A 19,491-nucleotide genomic window follows, 5' to 3' on the forward strand; every position below is an offset into this window, starting at 1 on the left:
TATGATTATATGGAAATAGGGTCAACTAATATTCTTTGACATGCGTTTAGTAATCATTTACAATTAAATTTTAAGTTGTGGGTCTGTATATTTAAATGACGATACTTGATGTATTGAATATTAATGAGCCAAGAAATAAACCCGATCCTACCCAAAATCTGACACCTGAATATGAACCACCTTGTACAACTAAGAACCTAATAGTTCTGATACCATTTGTTAATTTCTCTACCGCTTACGAATGTTCTGTCTGTTTGTCGCGTCATTTTCTTTTGCCTCGGCTAGTTTACACAAATCATTTTACAGTTAGCTCATGCATGGTATAGCGTCATCATCTGTGCCGTCCTCTGTTTCTCGTGTTGTATCTGCTCACTCTCTCTCTCTGTTGCTGCTGCTCTAAAGTAGAGTCGCGTTTGCCTGCCGGACTGGTTTTTGATGTTGGTGTATTCCGGTCTTGTGGTGAACCTTCATTCTGCATACTCCAACTGCGGTGGGAACCAGAGTCAGCAGCATCGGTTTCATTTAACGTTGGCACCTCCGTAGAAGCCTCACGCAAAAGCTCACGCAAAAGCTCACGCTTCTCCTGTGCCACAACTCTAAACGCATCGTCATCTCTGCATGCACCTGCCTTGTCTTCCTCGTTAATTATTGGTCCATGATTTTTCTCTTTGTCCGCTTCACAAGACATACTGAAAAGAGACACAACTGACTGATTAAACAAAAATTAATCAAAAATATACAAAATTAAACTATGCAGGTTAAAAGGTAGATGTAGCTGTATTACTTGGATCCTGAAGGGAACCTGTGGGGACTGCATATTCCACCACCGTCGTTTAATGTCCAACAGTTTTTATCTTCGACTCGTGAATCTGCAGATTATGTTTAGCAGTGAAGCAGGCTCATTAGAAATTAAGCATTAAATAACAGACCATCTTAACAGTAGAGATTTATTTTATCTTCGGATCACTTGAATAATGCAAACTGATATAATTTACATCTGTGACTGTTACTGGTGAGCTAGCATTTACATGATGTAAGAATAGGAATAGGATAGCACACAACTTCATAAGCATAAAGTGAAAATAACTCATATGACTAGTTTCTTACCCTGAGCAGTTCCTTCCCTAGTACGGCTAAATGGTTGTATAGACCCGTTGGATTTCTTTAAATGATAGGCCTCGGGAGCATCAACATCACTGTAACATAAATAGATAAAAGTTACAAGCAAAATGACCACTGACCTTATCACAAAAGACGAGATTTTTCAAGGGAATCATTCAATATCAGAGCTGATTTTTTCCTTTTGGGCGGGGGGTGTGGGATTTAATGAGAATTATATGCCAACCTATGTGCTTCAGTCTTCACATGTACTGTTGATTGAAGTATCGGTCCCACCTCAAATGTCTCATCTGATAAAAAATCTCACTTAGAAACATTTTATGGAGGGAAAAATTTATTAGCAATAAAGACTGTAAAAAAGAGAAAAAAAAGGGATTACAGCGTGGCTGCAATTATCCACAATGGAAAATAGAAATATAGAAATGTCTTAAATCACAAATTCATTAGATTTACAGAGAATCTACACAATAAGAATACTTCTTTTGCATTGAGCCACTGAAGATCTTGCAGGAGACCATAACTCATCAATCTGATGTGGATGTTTTTATTGGAAAGCAATATCAGAGAAGGAAGGCAAATAAAACTCCAATTTGCTGTCCTCTATATATTTATTGCCTTCTCTGATATTGCTTTCCAATGAAAGCATCCACATCACAATCTTCCAGAAATATGACACCACATGCTCTGTTTATGTCCATGAACCGATAATCTTAAATTTGGGAATACAAATTGCACTGGAGGACTACCCCATGTTTTCCTACTTTCTTTCATGACCAAATCCAAAAGCATGAATGAAAAGCGGTGATTAACTGGAAAATAGCCAAGTGAGGGCACTTGCATAAGCCTACTAATCGAACCCACAACTTTATGGCAGAAAAGTAAATTTAGCGAGTGAAGTTACTTGGGTACTAGGTGAAAGATAGAAACTTACGATGCCTGGATAGAATATAGTTTTGAGTCTACTGATACTTCTACACCTTCATTTATACCTCTAAAGTGAAAACGTAAACTCCGAACTAAACTATAATTGCCATTAATTGTACTACTTTCTCCAGTAATTGTTTTATATGGGACAATAAATGAAAGATGGGATGCAAGAATACCTTTCTCCTTCTTAATGCTTTGAGTGGGTTGCATAACCTTTGCAAGAAAAAGAATAAATTTGTCAAATACCATACACCTTGACACCTCGATTGATGAAATGAATTATCAACATAAATCTACTCCATAAAAACAATGGGAAAGTTTTGGCTATAAACTAAGGGCATAATATTGGCATAACTGTGCAATTAAAGAAATTTAATGAGCACCATGAGAGCTTCATATTCCACCATTAACATACCTGGTCTTGTAAAGCATCAATATGAAATACATCTTTTGTAAGCTGTGAAACTGAAAAGAAAAAGCAGGAGAGGTAACGCCTTTGATCATTATGACCTAGAAACTGAACAGACTAGCTGAATTTTGAAAATCAGGAAATACAATCTGATGAAAAATACAGCACCTGATTTTGCAGCCAGGTCTGTAGACACATCTACCGGCCTTTTAGAGATCTGTAAATTGTCTTCCTTATAAGGTCCTAAGTTATTGGCAGCCATAGAATCAGGACCCTTCTTATGTTCTAATGGAATTGAAGGCCAATCAATTTTTGAGGATGATAGATTCCTCAGCATTTCTTCCGTTGCTTTATATCTCACTTTTCGTATTTCATCTTGGATGTTCCATGAGCCGGTGGCAAGAGAATTTCTTTTCCTCTACATTCATGTTACCCCCCCCCCCAAAACACACACACACAAAAAAAAAGCAAATTAAAACATAACCAAGGGAAAAAGAATTTCACAGACAATCACTTGTACAGTTATATCCACACAACATGCACATTACTGGCATGCATCTTTTCCAATCAGTTAACCAAGTTTCAACAGCTTCAGGTTAGAGGAACCTGTAATTTAATTTCTTTTCTTCTATTAAAAAAAACACAGGCTCAACCCCAAAAGCAATTGCAAAAGTAACACAAAAGGTCAGCTGGAAAATCATATCATATCCAGATATGATTAAACCACATGTTATATGCCAAAGAAGCCACGGTAGTCACCAGTCTTCTTACATGTATTTGAATGAGATACATATATGAATATGACATAATTTCATTCATAGGAATAAGCATATAATAGCACCTTAGATGAGTACAGGAAATTGCCCCCAATTGAATATGTGTGTCTTCCTTGAAAAGTGACATCACAACTGATGATGGAGATCTAAATTCAGTATTGTTCTTAGAAGGTGATGCCCATGGAGGACAAGTTTGCATGTATGACTTGGCCAAGTCTACAGGTAATCCCACTTCACCTTCAACATCCTGCAACAATAAAACCTACTGAGAAAAAATGGGTATATTGTTGCACTGATATAATATTCAGATATCAACAATTTTAATTTTTAGTTTTCTTCTACAGAAGTGGTGTTTGAATCAGTACTCCAATAAAAATAAATGAAAAAAGGATACGACATCGCTTTAAATTGTTGCATTCACAAATGTGAGTAAACTATGAAACCAAACAACTGGCACAAATACTCCTTATAAGAAATTGGCAAGTATAAGGGAAAAAAATCTCTAGTCAGCATTTTATAACAGATGACATCGCTTTAGATTGTTTTTTTTTCTTTGTAAGATCTTCGAACAACCATTTAAGCACGCGAAGCAGGACTTATGATATCATCTAAATGTATATATTGGTATTTTATAACAAATGAAACCAAGTAAATTTAAGGTATGGCAACCACAAACATCATAGACATATGGACATTCATGTATTCAGAAAGAGAAGCAAAGAACACATTAAAATACATCGGCCTAAAAGTTGTATGTAAACAGAGGCAGAGCATAATTTCACTCTTCAAAGCAGAAAGAGATGACACAGAGACAAGGCGAGAAGGAGAATTAAAAGAACATTCAACTTAAAATTATCCGAGGCAAGAAACAAGTTAAACATATCAGCATAAAGAAGATGGCACATAGTCAATGAGAGAAGGGAAAGAAAAAGATCACTCAGCATAAGTTATTAGGTTATATGAGGCAAAAGGGTACCCAATACCGCACAGCCTTACTTAAAAAGCTAGCAATGCCTAGCATCATTGATGAAACAGAAAACATCATCGTGATGATTTATTAAAAACCCTCATAACTTTTTCGCATGCACTTTTTCCTTATAAGAAAGAATCCACGAGGATCATATGAAAAAAGAGTTACAAACGTGTTTCAGCATAACGGAATTCAGAGCAGAGGCCCCATGGTGCCCTTCTGACTTATCATTTGATCCTGACTTCTTCTCCTCCAACAACTTTGTTGCTTCCAAAACAGCTTTGTTGCAAAAGTCATGAATTTTAACATACGAAAAAAAGCAACACAATCAGTCAACTATGAGTGCTGAGAAATTAATTCTTCAAATCTGGTGCCTCTCAAGTTTATGAAAGCCAAACTATTTCCACCTGTTCTCTCAGGTGTTTCATCTAGTCGCCCAACCCCAAGCCGCAGATTGATTGAGAATCCACAACTCTTGACTTGATGATATCTGTTAGTTTATCACACTCTTGCCTGGTCAAAATAGAATCCATTACAACTTAAACTATGCTTATGGACATAAAAATGAGGGATAATCAGTAAACAATAAAAAATGTCATGTGAATTTTCCCAAGGATTTAAACACTGAACATGTCATAATGTACATGCATTACTAGGTGTCACTCGCATAGTGTATAAGCAGAACACCTTATGGAGGAAGAAGAAAGGGATTAAAATAAGAAAAAAAGTCCAAATAAGAAGAAAGCTAAGTTTTTACCTCGAGAAAGACTCCTCCATGAGAAGCTGCTCTATTAGACACTTGGATTCATTCTTTCCTGCAAAAGATTGGGGCACTCTCTGATGCCCCCACAAAGGAAAAACTAAGGCATCCTCTAAGATAATTACAATCCTCAATTGTGTCAAGAATGTGTGCATGCTACCATGGCAGTAAGCAAAATAAGGAAAAAAAGTTACGAAATTAGCAGTCACATTTACCAGTATCACCACATATTAAGAAAAAATTGAAGTTCCTTTTGAAGCATGACCTAAAGCATAAAGGGCAGCACGCTTACATATTCAATTGCATGAACCCCTTGAGATGAGACTTCCTGGTCATCATTGTTGTCATGAGTGCCATCTGCACCAAATAATAAATAAATGAACAAACGCAATTCGCGTCATTAGGGAACAAACTTTTTCAGAAGCATAGACGGTAGCAACTAGCAACATGGAATGTTTATCTCCTCCAATGTTAATCTATTAGCCTCTATTTCTATAGAAGGAAATGTTCTTAATTATCATTTAAAAAGTTAGGGCCACTTTGAAAAAGGACGAGAAAGACATCCGCAGTAATAAAATTACAGTACGCAGCATCCCCGAAATCACGTAGCGGTTGGCGTGCAAAGCAATGTATTTTGCAAAAGGGAAGCATAAACACAATCAAAATTATTACTAAAGTTATTTCCTGCAGACATGGCATGCTCCTATTTTGTGTGGAATTGAACAGTTTAAAAATTCGCATACTTCGATATCGGATATGCAAAAAGCTAGAATAAAAGCTACTACCACCACCCCTGATATCATTGAACGAAAAGGAGGAAATTAGAGGGAAAATTCGCATTCTGAAAAATCTATATGTAGAAAGGGTAGATGAAACCTGAACAGGAACCGCATTCCGAAGATGAAGAAGAGGAGGAGGACTCAAAGCCAAGGACAGAGGCGAGCACACGGCCGGCACCAGTAACAATGGCGCGAGTGGGAGGAAAAATGTTCCTGGAGATCCAACTATGATTACGCAAAGCTGAATTGAGAAACCCGGGGCGGTCGTAAGGCGTGTCGGGTGACGCGGCACAGATTGGGGTCTCGGTCTGGGGAAGCTCCAGAAACGGTGGTCATATCGGAGGATGAAAGATAAGCTGGTTCGTTAGAAAAAGGTCCCCGTCAGGCTCAGGTCATTATGATTTATTTGATTTCATCCGTTTTGGATTGTTGTTTTAATTTTCCTGGAGCGGTTAATAACCGTTGTTTCCAAATTCAGTTGGCCTAAATTTTCAAGTATTATTATTATTATTATTATATTTTCTGCCATTTTCAGCGGGACTGGAAATGAATTGGATGGTTATGCTTTTAAGAAAAAGAGCAGAGTTTTTCCTCTCTTTTGGAAGGCAGGAATAAGAGAGTTGTGTTTATGTTTAGGGTAAATTACATCAGAGGTCCTGAACTATACTTTAAATGATTTATTTTGGATACTAAAGTTTTATAATTAAAATGATCATTAAAATTATTATAAAATATAAATTAAATTTATTAAAACTTATGATAATAAAAATTCCTTGAGACCATTTTGTAATAATTTGATAAATTTAATAATCAACTTGTAACGTTTAAAAGTTAAATGACTAAAAAGATACTTGAGAATAGTGTAGGAATTTCTTTTGCAGTTTACTCGTATCTTTATTGCAGGTTGAAGGTTGAAGGTTGAAGGTTGAAGGTTGAAGTCTATTCCAATCATTGCAATTCAACCCACTCAAATGGGAAAACGTAACAGAAGAAGCCCGGCCCATTAGATTGGACTCACAGTAACGGTCTGTTTTCTTATCTCATTCGTCATTAGCTGAGCAGCCTCAACCTCCCGTCACCGTCTAGGGAGGACGCTACGTTTTTTTTTACCCTGGAAAATAATACGCACACAATGTTTATATATATAGTTGATAAACCCTAATACCCTCCTTTCATCCCTCAAAACACTAAACTCCAGTTTTTAGATAATTATCTGCGATCAAAACAAAAGAGGAAATGCCGGGGCTAACCTGCAACGCGTGTAACAAAGAATTCCTTGACAATGCAGATCAGAAGCTCCATTACAAGTCTGAATGGCATCGCTACAATCTCAAGCGCAAGGTTCAATTTTTAACTATTCCTTATCGCTTCTCTTTTTAATTTGTTATGATTTTTCTGAATTTCTTTGATTTTTTTCCTGATCTTTGATTTATTTATTTATTTGAAGATTTTAGAAAATTATAGTTGATCTTTTGCAATCGTTTTCGAAGATGAATAATACTGATAACTATGTTGAAGCTTGAAATCTCTCTATGGGAATGATAATTAAGTGAGTTTTAACTGTAAAATTAATTAAATCAGGTAGCTGGAGTTCCTGGAGTTACGGAAGCTCTATTTCTGGCAAGACAATCGGCACTTGCTCAAGAGAAACAAAAGCAGAATGAAACCCCAATGCTTTATAGTTGTGGTGTTTGTGGCAAGGGCTATCGAAGTTCCAAGGCTTATTCCCAGCATCTCAAGTCACGTGCCCATATCATGCAAGCTTCTCAAGGAACCAATCACCCTCAAGAGGAGAAGGCAATTATCAAGCCACTTCCTCGTCGTGCTGTAAACAAACCTCCCCAACCAAGGGATAGAGATGATGAGGAAAGCGAAGATGAATGGGAGGAAGTTGATCCAGAAGAAGAATTGGTTGGTCAGACTGCAAATTCTGTACGCCATTTGAATGTAACCGAGCACGGTGCTGGTGATCAGATGGAAGAAGATGAAGAGGAGGAGGAGGAGGAGGAGCTAGATCCGTGCTGCTGTTTTATGTGCGACCTTGAGCACAATACAATTGAAAGTTGCATGGTTCACATGCATAAGTTACATGGTTTCTTCATTCCTGATATTGAGTATTTGAAGGACCCAGAAGGCTTGCTCACCTACCTAGGCCTTAAGGTACCATATTGCATGTGATTTCTGGTTTTTGGCTAAATTTGTTATATTAATATATTGAATTTTGGTCTGTTGGTTGTGTTTCAGGTTAAGAGGGATTTCATGTGTTTGTATTGCAATGAAAGGTGCCATCCTTTTGCTAGCTTAGAAGCTGTTAGGAAACATATGGAAGCCAAAGGTCATTGCAAGGTGCATTATGGTGATGGTGATGAAGATGAGGAAGCAGAGTTGGAAGAATTCTATGATTATAGCAGCAGGTATGCTTCTCATTTTATCTTTTTCTTTATATATATATATATATATTTGTTATTGGTTATTATTATTTCTTTGGAAACAGCTATGTGGATGAGACTGGGAAGCAGTTGGTTGCCGTTGGTGACATGGGCAACTCTGTAGAACTTGTTGGTGGCTCGGAGCTTGTTATAACCAAAAGAACTGATGGGGGAATAACAAGTAGAACACTTGGTTCCCGAGAGTACTTGCGCTACTATCGCCAGAAACCTCGTCCATCACCTGCAAATAACATGGCCATTACAACTGCCCTGGCCTCTAGGTTTGTTTCCGCTCTCACCATGTCTTATAGTCTAGCACATCCAAGATTGGAACTGCAATTGCAACAACCATCAAACAACTATAATTATGCGTATATATGTTAAAGGAGGCAATTTTGCATTGATTTTCAGGTACAAGAGCTTGGGTATAGCAACCGTGCAGTCAAGAGAGCAAATAGTGAGAATGAAAGTGATGAAAGCCATGAATAAAAAGGGTGTGGATGCAATGCGTACAAAAGTTGGTATGAAGAATAATGTCATTCGTAACTTGCCCAAGAATGTCCCATATTAGTTCTAACTCTCAGCACATTAGCTTATCTTTTTCGGTATTATATTATATTGTATATGCTGAGAACCACTTTTGCTTGTGCCGATCCTAGTAAAATCTTAAATTTTATGTAAAAGCCGTTTGAGATGAAAATGAAATTAGTTGGACTCGCATGACGTCTACAATTTGGTTTTTGGTTATTAGCTGAAATGTGATGGATAATGTTGTTTGGTGAATGTTCTTGTTAAGTGGTAGTAAAGAAATTTTGATTAAAAGATAATTGAACCTTTCTCGCCTGCTCTGTTGCTAGAAAACTCTCCAATGTTCACATAATAACTCTGTTGGAAATTTGAAGAAAATGAAAATGGGTATTAGATTCGTAAGACCAAAACACCTTTCCTCATTTTATAAGCATTTCCTGTTTTTCACATCGATCTTGAATTACACAAGTCCATCTCTTCAGTCTTAGTTTGAAACTACTGCTGCTGCTCAACTATTTGGGTCACGATGCCCGCAGCAACTGTCCTTCCTAATGTTCTAAGACACACCCTTCCAAGAGCTTTACATTTTGAAAACTCTTCAATGCAAATTGATTCTTGCAAAATTACCTGAAAGTAGAAAAATAGACGCATGTCAAACCAAATTTGGTTGCAATTATGAGGCCAATAACTCAAATAAACCAGCAACTAGAAACATCATCCTGCTGACTTGCCTCAACGATTGCACTCTGCTTGGCAACAATGCAGCGGGGTGCTTTCTTTGCAACCTTCCCAGTCTTTAAATCAAGCAATGATGATATCCTTGAAACTCTTGCAGCTTCATTTGCATGATGCACATAGAGATCCAACTGATTATTCCATTTAGATTTCAGTAAAACCTTAACATTTCAGACAAAAGAAAAACACACACGGGAGAATGTACAGAGGAAACTTGCCTGAGAACCCGTTAAAATTGGGGTTGCACCATCCAAAACCAGCACCCTCAACTCCAAATGTTTTGCAAATGCAACTGGTAAATCAGGATGACATAACACACCACCAGCCATCACATTATTTCCATCTATCCCATGCAGGTTGACAACTACATTGTCTCCAGCTCTTGCAATTGAACAAGCTTGGGAATCACGCTCTAAGGAACGCACGGTTGCTATATCTGCAGATGGCATAACTAAAACCTACAATTGTACACAACGAATCATGGTTACAGATGATATTCATGTTCTATTATAACCAGAAATTAATATCATTGGGCACCAAAGAGGGACTTTTGTACAGGTAAAGTAAATCAAATATAGCAAGCCACGATAACATATTATCCCAATTCCAAACAAAAACAACCTCTATCATCAGAAATGGGCATACCTTTGATCCACTTCGAACAGCTCCAGCCACTAACTTGCCACAGGCAGACACTAGCCCCTGTGAAGATTTTATAACATCACATATAGGCATAAGTAGGGCTTTGAAAAATCTCTAATAGAAGGCTGGAAGGAATCAATTGCATCTAATAAACAAGGCCCCTGATACCTGCATTAAAATTACCAAGTTAATTCTTCAATGTTTGCACATGAATGGGAATTCTGACATAGTACAGTCTCACTTCTAAGTGATAATAAAATTTAATTAAATAATTAGTACAGAAGTCCATAACATAAATATACATGTCTTATGTAATGAACACCATCACACTAAATCTTGTAGTTCAAAGTCGAACCTGGCATGCGTGTTTGAACCTAAATGAGGGCATCAACCAGTGTACAAGACATTACATTTCAATGAGATAAATGCAACAAATAATAAAAAGATAAATCATAATTTTTATCGCATTAGAAACATAACAAGCTGCAATGCTATTAATAGAAGTAAGGCCCTCTCTCCTACCTCATGCAATCAAGATAACAAATGTGGCCATCACAAATTGGAGATACACAAATAAGAAACAACAAATTCAACTAGACTGGAGGTGATAATCATATTTCTCAAGACATATGAGTCTCTAATGAAAGCAGGGTAGGACATTAACAATAAATTGTCGTTACAATTTGGAAAAAGAGCTTAGCAAACTTATATTTTCACCAATACCATGAAAAGGCACAATTCAGTGGCCAACTAATATCATCTCCGACAAAAAGTTACCAAAAATACTCACAAGTTTTCATTTGGATTGGTTAGACTATTATTGCTCTTGTTTTTTTTGTGGTCAGCAGAGATACACAACATCTGAATTCTAATACCACATCTGAATTCTAATACTATAGTATTTTGAATACATGCAGTAAGACACCTCACCAGGATAAACGAACATCAGAAGGTGCAGCCACTAAATTCTGATTTTCGACAGCACTTGGTGGAATTCATGAAACCGAGGAGTCCTTAAAGCCACAAGAACAAAGAAATGTCCCAAGCTGGGATTTTATAAAATCAAATCGATCCTTAGAATAGTCAACAGCATCTATCTTGTTAATTGCAACTATAATTTGATCAACACCAAAACTTCTGATGAGTTGTGCATGTTCCCTTGTCTGTCCCTTTGTGCCATCCATACCAGCTTCAATTGAACCAATAGAGGCATCTATGACAAGAATCACAGCATCAGCTTGGGCTGCCCCAGTTATCATATTTGGAACAAAATCTTTATGCCCTGGGGAGTCAAGGAGAACAACATGATATCTTTTTGAATCAAAATAAGCTACAGCCACAGTCATAGTGATTCCCCTTTCCCTTTCTTCAGAACTCTCATCCAACGCCCAAGTATAAGCAAAGGATCCTTTTCCCTGATTGAAAATAAAAAATAAAATAAAAATACAGATTATGGACTTGAATTCACAAACTCACAGAAAATAGTCCAGAAATCACCTGCAATCTGGACTCCTTTTCATATTTGTGCATTTCTTTTTGGGATATTCGTCCCAAAAGGTGAAGCAATCTACCAGAGAGTGTTGATTTTCCAGAATCAACATGCCCAACCTAAGACATATGAAGAGTTATATCATAACCATGCTAAGAGGAGAAATAATAACACCAAAAACATTTAAAGATTGTTAGGCCCAAACTTAAAATGTAACTTACAATTGCAAGATTTAATCGAGTCAGAGAATCTTCTGCTTTTTCAGAGAGCGCCCATTTTTCAGGCTTATACTGTGCATGTGAATTTGCTCTTCCACTGCTTATATCTTTTGAGTTCCCAGATTCAGAAGCCAAAATCATGTTTTTTAGATTATTGGTGAGACTATGTGCCTCACCTCCATGACTTGAAGAGCTGCCGTCATCCATCATATCAATTCTTTCTTTTTGCATCAACGACGATGAGCTTGGACCACAAGAAGACATATTAACCGCGATAATACTTTCGTCCAGATTTTCAAGCCTGCCTTTTGGCACTGAAGCAGAAGTTCCTGAACCTAATGGTACATTGATTTCTAAATTCTTCAGGAAGATAATCTCATCGTTCTTGTCATTTGCTGTTGAGTCATGTGAGCTATCTGACCTTTTAGAACTTGATACTTGTGCTGCCTTATTCTTCCCAACCACACTTGAGGGAACTTTGGAAGATTTCAAGCCAAAATTCTGGGCTGCAAATAAATGAAAGCATAGAAAGAAGACAATACAACATTTAACTCGGTAAAAAGGAAAAAGTTTTCCACAATATCCATTAACTCTAGGTCCATTTTAGAGACTTTGAACTTTAATGCATAAACCACTCTTAAAATGCTAAACTATAACCAAAACAGAAAATCAGCACCTATTTAGAATTCAGACGCATATGCATATCAAGGTGAATCAGATATAGTTTGATTGTGATCCCAATTCATTGCAGCAATACAGAATCATGACAATAAGAAATGAACTATCCTCAATTCTTCATTGAAAAACAACAGTCCTTTAGTTTCTTTAATGTCTAGTACATCAATAATTAGGGAACGCTTTCTACATATCTGATTGCAATAGCCAAAAAATACCTTTTGGATGCAGTTTAGACGAATGCAGGCCATTGGAAACCACATCATCTGGAGATGGGATATCAAATTTAAACGGGGCTGTGTAAACATGTATGGTTAGAATATATAATTGCAAGATACCTCAAACACTATCTTTCGAAAGAAAAACATTAAAATGCCTCCCAATGGTAGCTGAAGAAATAATAATAATAGTAAGGAATTTTAAAATAAACAACAAAATGTTCCTACTGTTTGGAACAGCATATTTTCACATTAAAGTAACACCTGTGATACTTATATGTCCAGACCTATATTAATACGGGAATGAGTAGGAGAACTATAAGCTTCATGAAATTCATGAAACTGTCCTTGGTTAATGGTTTATGCAACATAGAGCTATAAACCAGAGACTCTACCATGTCTGATAGTATCTTGCTCATAAGGTTCTTTCACTGTTTTAAGAAATAATACCATTAAGTATGTAAGCAGAAAGATAAATGTATAATTTCTACTAACCATTTTGATCAGTATTGAATTATAGGTTCGTATTTGAGAAACCTTTCATGAAACATAGAGCTAACTAACAAAAAAGCAACACCTAATTGGTATGTCGTCGTAAAGCTAAGATGTGACAAAAAAGAGGGGAAAAAGTCCACTCACCATTTTCTTCTACATCATATCCGATTTCATAGTCATAGTCATCATGGTCATCGACACAATCGATTCCATAACTAACTTTTCGCGGCATAGTTCTAGCAATCAACAAAGAAACAGATGTTTCAATCAATTATGAATCAAATTCACAACGAGAATTTAAAGTCCAAGCAGGGCAAAAGAGTCTCATATGCCAAATAATAGCAGGAATTGCATTGGGAAATGAAATCAACCTTTAACCGATATTAAGATCTCAGACTTACAAGCTGAAAAGGAAACCTTAACAAAATATCAAAAAGCCGAGAACTGGAAAAAGGCCATGGTGGAATGAATTTGATTCTAAAATGTACTTTATCGTCTCTCCCACATCGAAGAAGGCTAAAGCTGTACTGCACGAAAACCAAAATCCAATTCAGTTCACACAATTTATACTGTACTCTCATTCATTTTTTTTTCAAATTTTGTCTCAAGTATTTAGTTTTTCTTTCCCCCGAAAAGCTCGCTTCCGTTCTCCTTCTAATGATTAAATAACCAAAACTAAAAACTCAACTATACTAACCAGAGATTCAAATAATCAGGCTTAGTTGAGGAGTTAAACTAAAATGTTCTAAAGTCAAAACAAAAAGCTCAACAGTTTCACGATTTCATAGTTTAGGAAGTGCAAGTGTTGTCGGGCATTTATGATTAGGAAGAGTCATAATGGATTACGAATTTCACGAAATTTGACCACTCCCTAAATATCATTCTAAGTGACCGATTTAGTAAAATAATATGAAACTGAAAAACCGCCTTCAATTATCCTAAAGAATCCATTTAATTGAACAAGGTACCTGGTTGAGGCTGAGGAATGCCGGGGGGGGGGGGACCCAGATGCTCTCACTCTTCGATTGCCTGCCTGCTGCAATTGCTAGTAAGTTTGTTTCTCGATTTTTCTTTCCTCCTTTGGGCTAAATTGTAAGCTTCTAGGAAAATTGAGGAAAAATTGAAGGCTTATATCACAAACAAATAAGTATATAAAGTATAATTTTTAATTTAAGTATATTTTTTGTCAAAATAAATAAAGAAATTTATATTTTTAGTCAAAATAGATACATAAAGTATTTTTATATTAAAATAGATATCCAAAGTCTAAATCATCTAAGTTTTAAAAAGGTTGGCATGTTGCATTAATTAAAGAATATTTTAGATATATGAATAAAAAAATTAAATACTTTATGTACGTATTTTGATCAAAAAAGATGATACATTTTAAATACTTAGATGAAAAAGTTAAATAATTTAAATATTTAAATGAAAAATATGATATATTTTAATAACTTATTTGTTATATAAGCCAAAATTAAACTTCAACCTTTGTTTAGGCTGGCATAGCCTAAGTCTACTCTTTCTAAAATGGGCCGGGCTCTTCAATAATTTTTTTTTAAACTGAACGAAAACAAAATATAATTCATGAATTATAAACTTAAAAGTTAGTATATCAAATTTCGAATCATATTATAATACAGGACTGGTAATGTTATCTTATCCAAATATAAAGACTTAGAAACGATCCTAATATATATGGTAATTTCAATGTCACTTCTTTAAATTTATATCATTTTTCCCTTGCATTTTTGTTATTTTCTTTTCTTTTCTTTTCTTTAAAGATTTGGATTGTATTTGTTTGCATGATTATGCCTCTGAGACCATTATTAAAACTTTTATTTATTTAACACTTATGATGGTTCAAGGTTTTTAATGCATAACAATGGTAAGAACCAGGGAATCTCACGCTAACTTCGATTAATATGAACATTTAGTGGGAAATTATTTTAGGAATAAACAACCTATTTTTAAATTAAGAAGTAAAATTTATAGAATATTATTTTAAAGACCATCAGCAAAATATCAAAATCTTATATTCCTATTGATTAAACCAAACTAAATAAAACAAATTTATATTTTTATGTTAAAATCTAGTAATTAATAAATGTAATAACCACCTACACCAATAATGAATATATATATATATACACACTCTCCCTTCAATAAGGTACAACATTCATACACTTATCACAGTTTCAATAAACCAACTGCTCTTTTGTTCCACCGCATGGACTGGAACTTATCTATACAAAATAAATGTTTGTGCCAAAATTTTGCTTCATCTATCAGATAAAACCGAGTTGCTCCATGAAAGCAAGAAACCCCGAACCACATTTGGAAAATCTACCCAAGACGAGATTTAACAACCAGAAACACAGTTAAAGAACCAACTTATTATCATGACAACAGCTTGTATTAATATATATTCTGATCTAACTTGAAAAGCTCGAAGAAACTTACCTCTTACAATTTCCCTAGCCACCGCTGGTACGTCTATCTCATCTTCAACCAGTCTATAGACATCCACTAGCTGATAGACAAAACATAGCATTCAGGAGCTTCTTACATAAGGTATTCTAACTGTCAAATTGCAACTACTGAAATTCATACAAACCTCTTCAACATGGAGCTTAGAGTCTTCAGTCAGAGCAAGAAGAAGCTGTCTACGGATACCTTCATCAAAGAGGAAAAGGCGAGCTCCATCTTTAATGTTGTCTGTCAAGCCCAACTTGCTTACTGTTTGCCAGCTTTTTGAACTGGGCCTAAGAAAAGAAGAAACAGTTGAAAGCTTTATGGAACTGCTCATTCTTCGATGGAATCTAAAGCAAGATGAACAAGTGACTAGCGATGAGATTCGTACACATTCTTCTTCACTTGCAGTGCAGGGTTACTACTCATTTTGGCCACATTTTCCTTGGCAAGAACAATAAGATTTTCCAGCCGTTTCCACTGGAAAACACCATCTTTAAAAAGAACCTGACAGAAAAGGACCCTTAGTCTTGATTACAATCTCAGAAACCTTTTCAATGCAACAACTTGGGCAACAACAGTTATTGATTTACCATAATAACAATATAAACTCTACTCAAGAAGGATCATTTATTTTATTTTTGATAAGAAAAGAAGGATCGTTTATGATAACCTAGTACATACATGACCTGCAAATGGAAATGATATGCAAAGAGGCAACACAAATAAGAAGTCCCAAATTCCTTTATATGTGATAAGTGTAGTACAAGCAATTTGGAAGCAAGATGTAGTAGTAAGTATAGCCCAAGATCATATTTTTACATAGAGCTGTTACAATGAGTCTAATTGGTAATAATAAGTATATTCCTTTAATTTAAATGCTCATGCAGAGGAAGTGCTTTTTCACTTTATCAAATAGAATATAAGAGCGATGAGCATTCTAAATAAAGTAACAGATATAAGTACCTGTATGAGGCGTTCACGAAGAGCTGGATTAGGATCCGTTAACAGGCGCTTTGCCACATATGGGTAGGCAACCTAGTGAAAACACTTAGAATCAGTAAAGCTCTTAATCACAACATGGGTATATTTACATAAGAAGCTTCAGATCAGTTATAAAAATCCTAACCATTGACATATTCACAAAGGAGTAAACTCGTGCAGCACCAATTATTGAGCTTAGAGAAGAGGTGTTTTAAGGGAACTAAAGGGAAAGGCCTTTCCTATGGACGTTCATAAATTCAAAAGAATCCCAGTTTGTAATATTTTGCTTCTCTTTTTGCTCATACATATGTTATAAGCAAGAATTTGGGAGAGTAACAGGAAAAATAAAATAAAAGCAAAGAAAATTGAATTAAACATGATCTGATTAATAGCATATAATATTATCGTACTGTCGCAGGAGAGTACTTGCGAAAGGGGATGCAAACACCGCGTTCGATATCAAGTTGTTCCATAGCACTGCTAGACATCGTCGAAGGTAACACTTTATTCTGGGAGTTCGTGGAAGTCGTTAAACTCCGCCTGAGTGTTCCATTATCTACGGCAACTTCAGTCGTTGAGGCGGCAAGATTAGAAACTCTGAAAGCTGAGGGCTTCTTCTTGTTCCTTCGCTGCAGTGGGACGCCATGTATAGAGACTGGTGAAGATGAGAATTGCGATTTGTGTATGCAATTTGAGTGAATCAAGTTCATTATGAAACCCTCGAGGGAGAGGTGATCTTTGGCGAGGGAGAGGGGATCTTTGGCGTTGGAGAGAAGCCGTTCAGCTGCGTGAAGAAAAGAGTCGTGCAAAATTACTTAAAATGTTCGACCACATAACATTTTGCAGATAATTTTTTAAGCTAAACAAAATAAATAATATGGAAATTGTAAAGGAGTGCCTGTTTGGTTTGCGATGCGTCCACACTTTTTGCATGTTGCATATGCGTTACTTCTTGCGTGGCAATCGAAGCAGTCAACTTGTTCACGTCTCCTAATTTGATGTTATTTTTTTAGTATTGACTGTTAACATCGTTAAATACATTTAATCAAATATTATAAAGATTAAATACATATGTAATTTAAAAATTTACTGGAATTTTAAGAACATATTTAAGTATTTAAAATTATATTAATTTTTTAATTGAAAGAATATTTTTTTTATCAAACTAACGATAAATGATTCATTTGATATCAACCGAATAATTAAATGATCTAATAAAATTAAAAGATCGATAAAATATCTTTTTATAACTTAGTGATAATAAGTACAATTTCCTCTAAAATTTATTACCTTCTTAGCTAGGACTTATTTTATCGACTATAATCATTTTGAAATATTATTTGTGACTTTTTCATACAAAATTATTTTTAGATCCGCTATCATTTATAAACTTATTGCAATTGAGAAAATGAGGTCAAAGGAGTCAGTCCCTAGTCTTCAATGGAGAGTTTTCCGCTGGTCCAGATTATGAAGACCATATTAACGAATAGCAGGTTGAAGAACTTTTGGTTTGATTTACTTGTAGCTGTGTTTTTTTATTTATAGCCGGACTAAACTCAATAGCTTCTGTCGTCCGTTTTCCGACGCCGCCGCTGCTGAATCGTGATGTTTGTGTCTCCTCACAGTGTCTAGTACCTTTCTTTTTTTCTTTTTTCTTTTCAGATGGCTGAAACGTCTTATCGTTTTGTTCGCCGAATATGATTCACGTCAGATTTTTGCAAATAAGCATGTCAGTGTACGGCTTGATGACGGTATTTTCTGTTGAAAAGTCTTCTCAATCACCGAAAGGTGATAATAAAGAAAGAAAAAAAATCCACCGAAAGTGGAAATTGCTTTAGGTGGCAGAAAATGTTGAATTTTAGACAATGGTAGAATCATAATTTAGCCATTGTAATTTAGGGTATTTACAAATTAGTCCTTAGGTTTCAACTATAAATACCCTAGCTCATTTAGCTTCAAAATCATCCCAAAGCATTATAGCTTTCTTCCAATACTAGAGAGAATTTAGAGAGTTTCTTGAGAGTTGTTTTCTCCTTTTTATCAAGAGAGAATTATCATTGTTTTTTCCTTGGTAGATCGAGAGAGGTTGTAATTCCTATTTTCTCATAGTGAAATTCTTCTACCGTTGCCCGTGGTTTTTACCTTATATTATTTAGGGGTTTTCCACGTAAATTTTGTGTCTCTTTTTTATCTTCATTTTTATTTTCTCAAATTATCAGTTGCGATTTTGCTCTATCCGATAGCCGTCTTCCGCAACAATTGGTATCAGAGCTAGATTAGAGTGTGTAATATCTGCTTATTGTCTTTGTGGTTGCCACCAAAAGGTGGATCCTCCAATAAGAAAGTAAGAAGTTATTACCCATTCTTTGAAGGTTCCAGAGAACTATTCACGATAGTGAAATAGTGGGAGCTATCCGTAAACGAAGCAATGACAACGAAATTTGATATTGAAAAGTTCAATGGGAGAAATTTCTCATTGTGGAAATTGAAGATGAAGGCCATCCTGAGGAAAGACGGTTGTCTAGCAGCTATCAGTGAAAGGCTAGTAGATTTCACAGACGACAACAAATGGATCGAAATGGACGGAAATGCTATGGCAAACTTTCATCTAGCATTAGCAGATGAAGTATTGTCAAGTATCGAGGAGAAGAAGACAGCTAAGGAGATATGGGATCATCTCACCAAACTGTACGAGGCCACATCGTTGCACAATAAAATTTTCCTTAAGAGAAAATTGTACACTCTCCGTATGCCAGAATCTACTTCAGTGACAGAGCACTTAAATACACTGAACACCTTATTTTCTCAGCTTACATCCTTAAGTTGTAAAATAGGAGAACAAGAATGTGTTGAACTTCTACTTCAA

The 19,491-nt window shown here is 35.7% G+C and overlaps 2 protein-coding genes, 1 long non-coding RNA gene and 2 pseudogenes across 3 annotated transcripts; 1 reads left to right on the forward strand and 4 right to left on the reverse strand.

The window, feature by feature from the left end:
• Positions 1-126: 126 nt before the first annotated feature.
• LOC120194233 lies at positions 127-6,744 on the reverse strand (annotated as a pseudogene).
• Positions 6,745-6,898: 154 nt separating this feature from the next.
• Positions 6,899-8,907, forward strand: LOC120193793 (cytoplasmic 60S subunit biogenesis factor REI1 homolog 1-like). The gene is made up of 5 exons (XM_039196225.1): positions 6,899-7,081; positions 7,322-7,900; positions 7,985-8,154; positions 8,235-8,450; positions 8,581-8,907. Exons 1-5 carry the CDS (start codon positions 6,977-6,979, stop codon positions 8,738-8,740), a joined length of 1,230 nt encoding a protein of 409 aa, XP_039052156.1. The 5' UTR covers positions 6,899-6,976; the 3' UTR covers positions 8,741-8,907.
• A 214-nt stretch (positions 8,908-9,121) lies between these two features.
• LOC120193961 lies at positions 9,122-13,025 on the reverse strand (annotated as a pseudogene).
• A 21-nt stretch (positions 13,026-13,046) lies between these two features.
• On the reverse strand, positions 13,047-14,216 carry LOC120193962. Its single transcript, XR_005522923.1, has 4 exons — positions 14,138-14,216; positions 13,571-13,696; positions 13,314-13,405; positions 13,047-13,105 (listed from the first exon to the last, which is right to left on the reverse strand). It is a non-coding gene; the product is annotated as an uncharacterized LOC120193962 (long non-coding RNA).
• Positions 14,217-15,373: 1,157 nt separating this feature from the next.
• Positions 15,374-16,704, reverse strand: LOC120193789 (protein ACTIVITY OF BC1 COMPLEX KINASE 1, chloroplastic-like). The gene is made up of 5 exons (XM_039196221.1): positions 16,608-16,704; positions 16,033-16,148; positions 15,787-15,934; positions 15,633-15,702; positions 15,374-15,515 (listed from the first exon to the last, which is right to left on the reverse strand). Exons 2-5 carry the CDS (start codon positions 16,068-16,070, stop codon positions 15,451-15,453), a joined length of 321 nt encoding a protein of 106 aa, XP_039052152.1. The 5' UTR covers positions 16,071-16,148; positions 16,608-16,704; the 3' UTR covers positions 15,374-15,450.
• Between the last annotated feature and the right edge of the window lie 2,787 nt (positions 16,705-19,491).

The sequence above is a fragment of the Hibiscus syriacus genome, unplaced genomic scaffold (genome assembly GCF_006381635.1).
Source record: "Hibiscus syriacus cultivar Baekdansim isolate YM2019G1 unplaced genomic scaffold, ASM638163v2 tig00116997_pilon, whole genome shotgun sequence".
Taxonomy (NCBI): domain Eukaryota; kingdom Viridiplantae; phylum Streptophyta; class Magnoliopsida; order Malvales; family Malvaceae; genus Hibiscus; species Hibiscus syriacus.

Bases quoted from the DNA above. Each gene is read 5' to 3' on its own strand.
- LOC120193793 (XM_039196225.1), top strand. From the start codon at position 6,977: ATGCCGGGGCTAACCTGCAACGCGTGTAACAAAGAATTCCTTGACAAT. The intron at 8,155-8,234 runs GTATGCTTCTCA...CTTTGGAAACAG, and splicing joins TTCTATGATTATAGCAGCAG to CTATGTGGATGAGACTGGGA. The intron at 8,451-8,580 runs GTTTGTTTCCGC...ATTGATTTTCAG, and splicing joins ACAACTGCCCTGGCCTCTAG to GTACAAGAGCTTGGGTATAG.
- LOC120193789 (XM_039196221.1), bottom strand. From the start codon at position 16,070: ATGAGTAGTAACCCTGCACTGCAAGTGAAGAAGAATGT. The intron at 15,703-15,786 runs GTTTGTATGAAT...TTTGTCTATCAG, and splicing joins CTAAGCTCCATGTTGAAGAG to CTAGTGGATGTCTATAGACT. The intron at 15,516-15,632 runs GTAAGTTTCTTC...CGTCTTGGGTAG, and splicing joins GGCTAGGGAAATTGTAAGAG to ATTTTCCAAATGTGGTTCGG.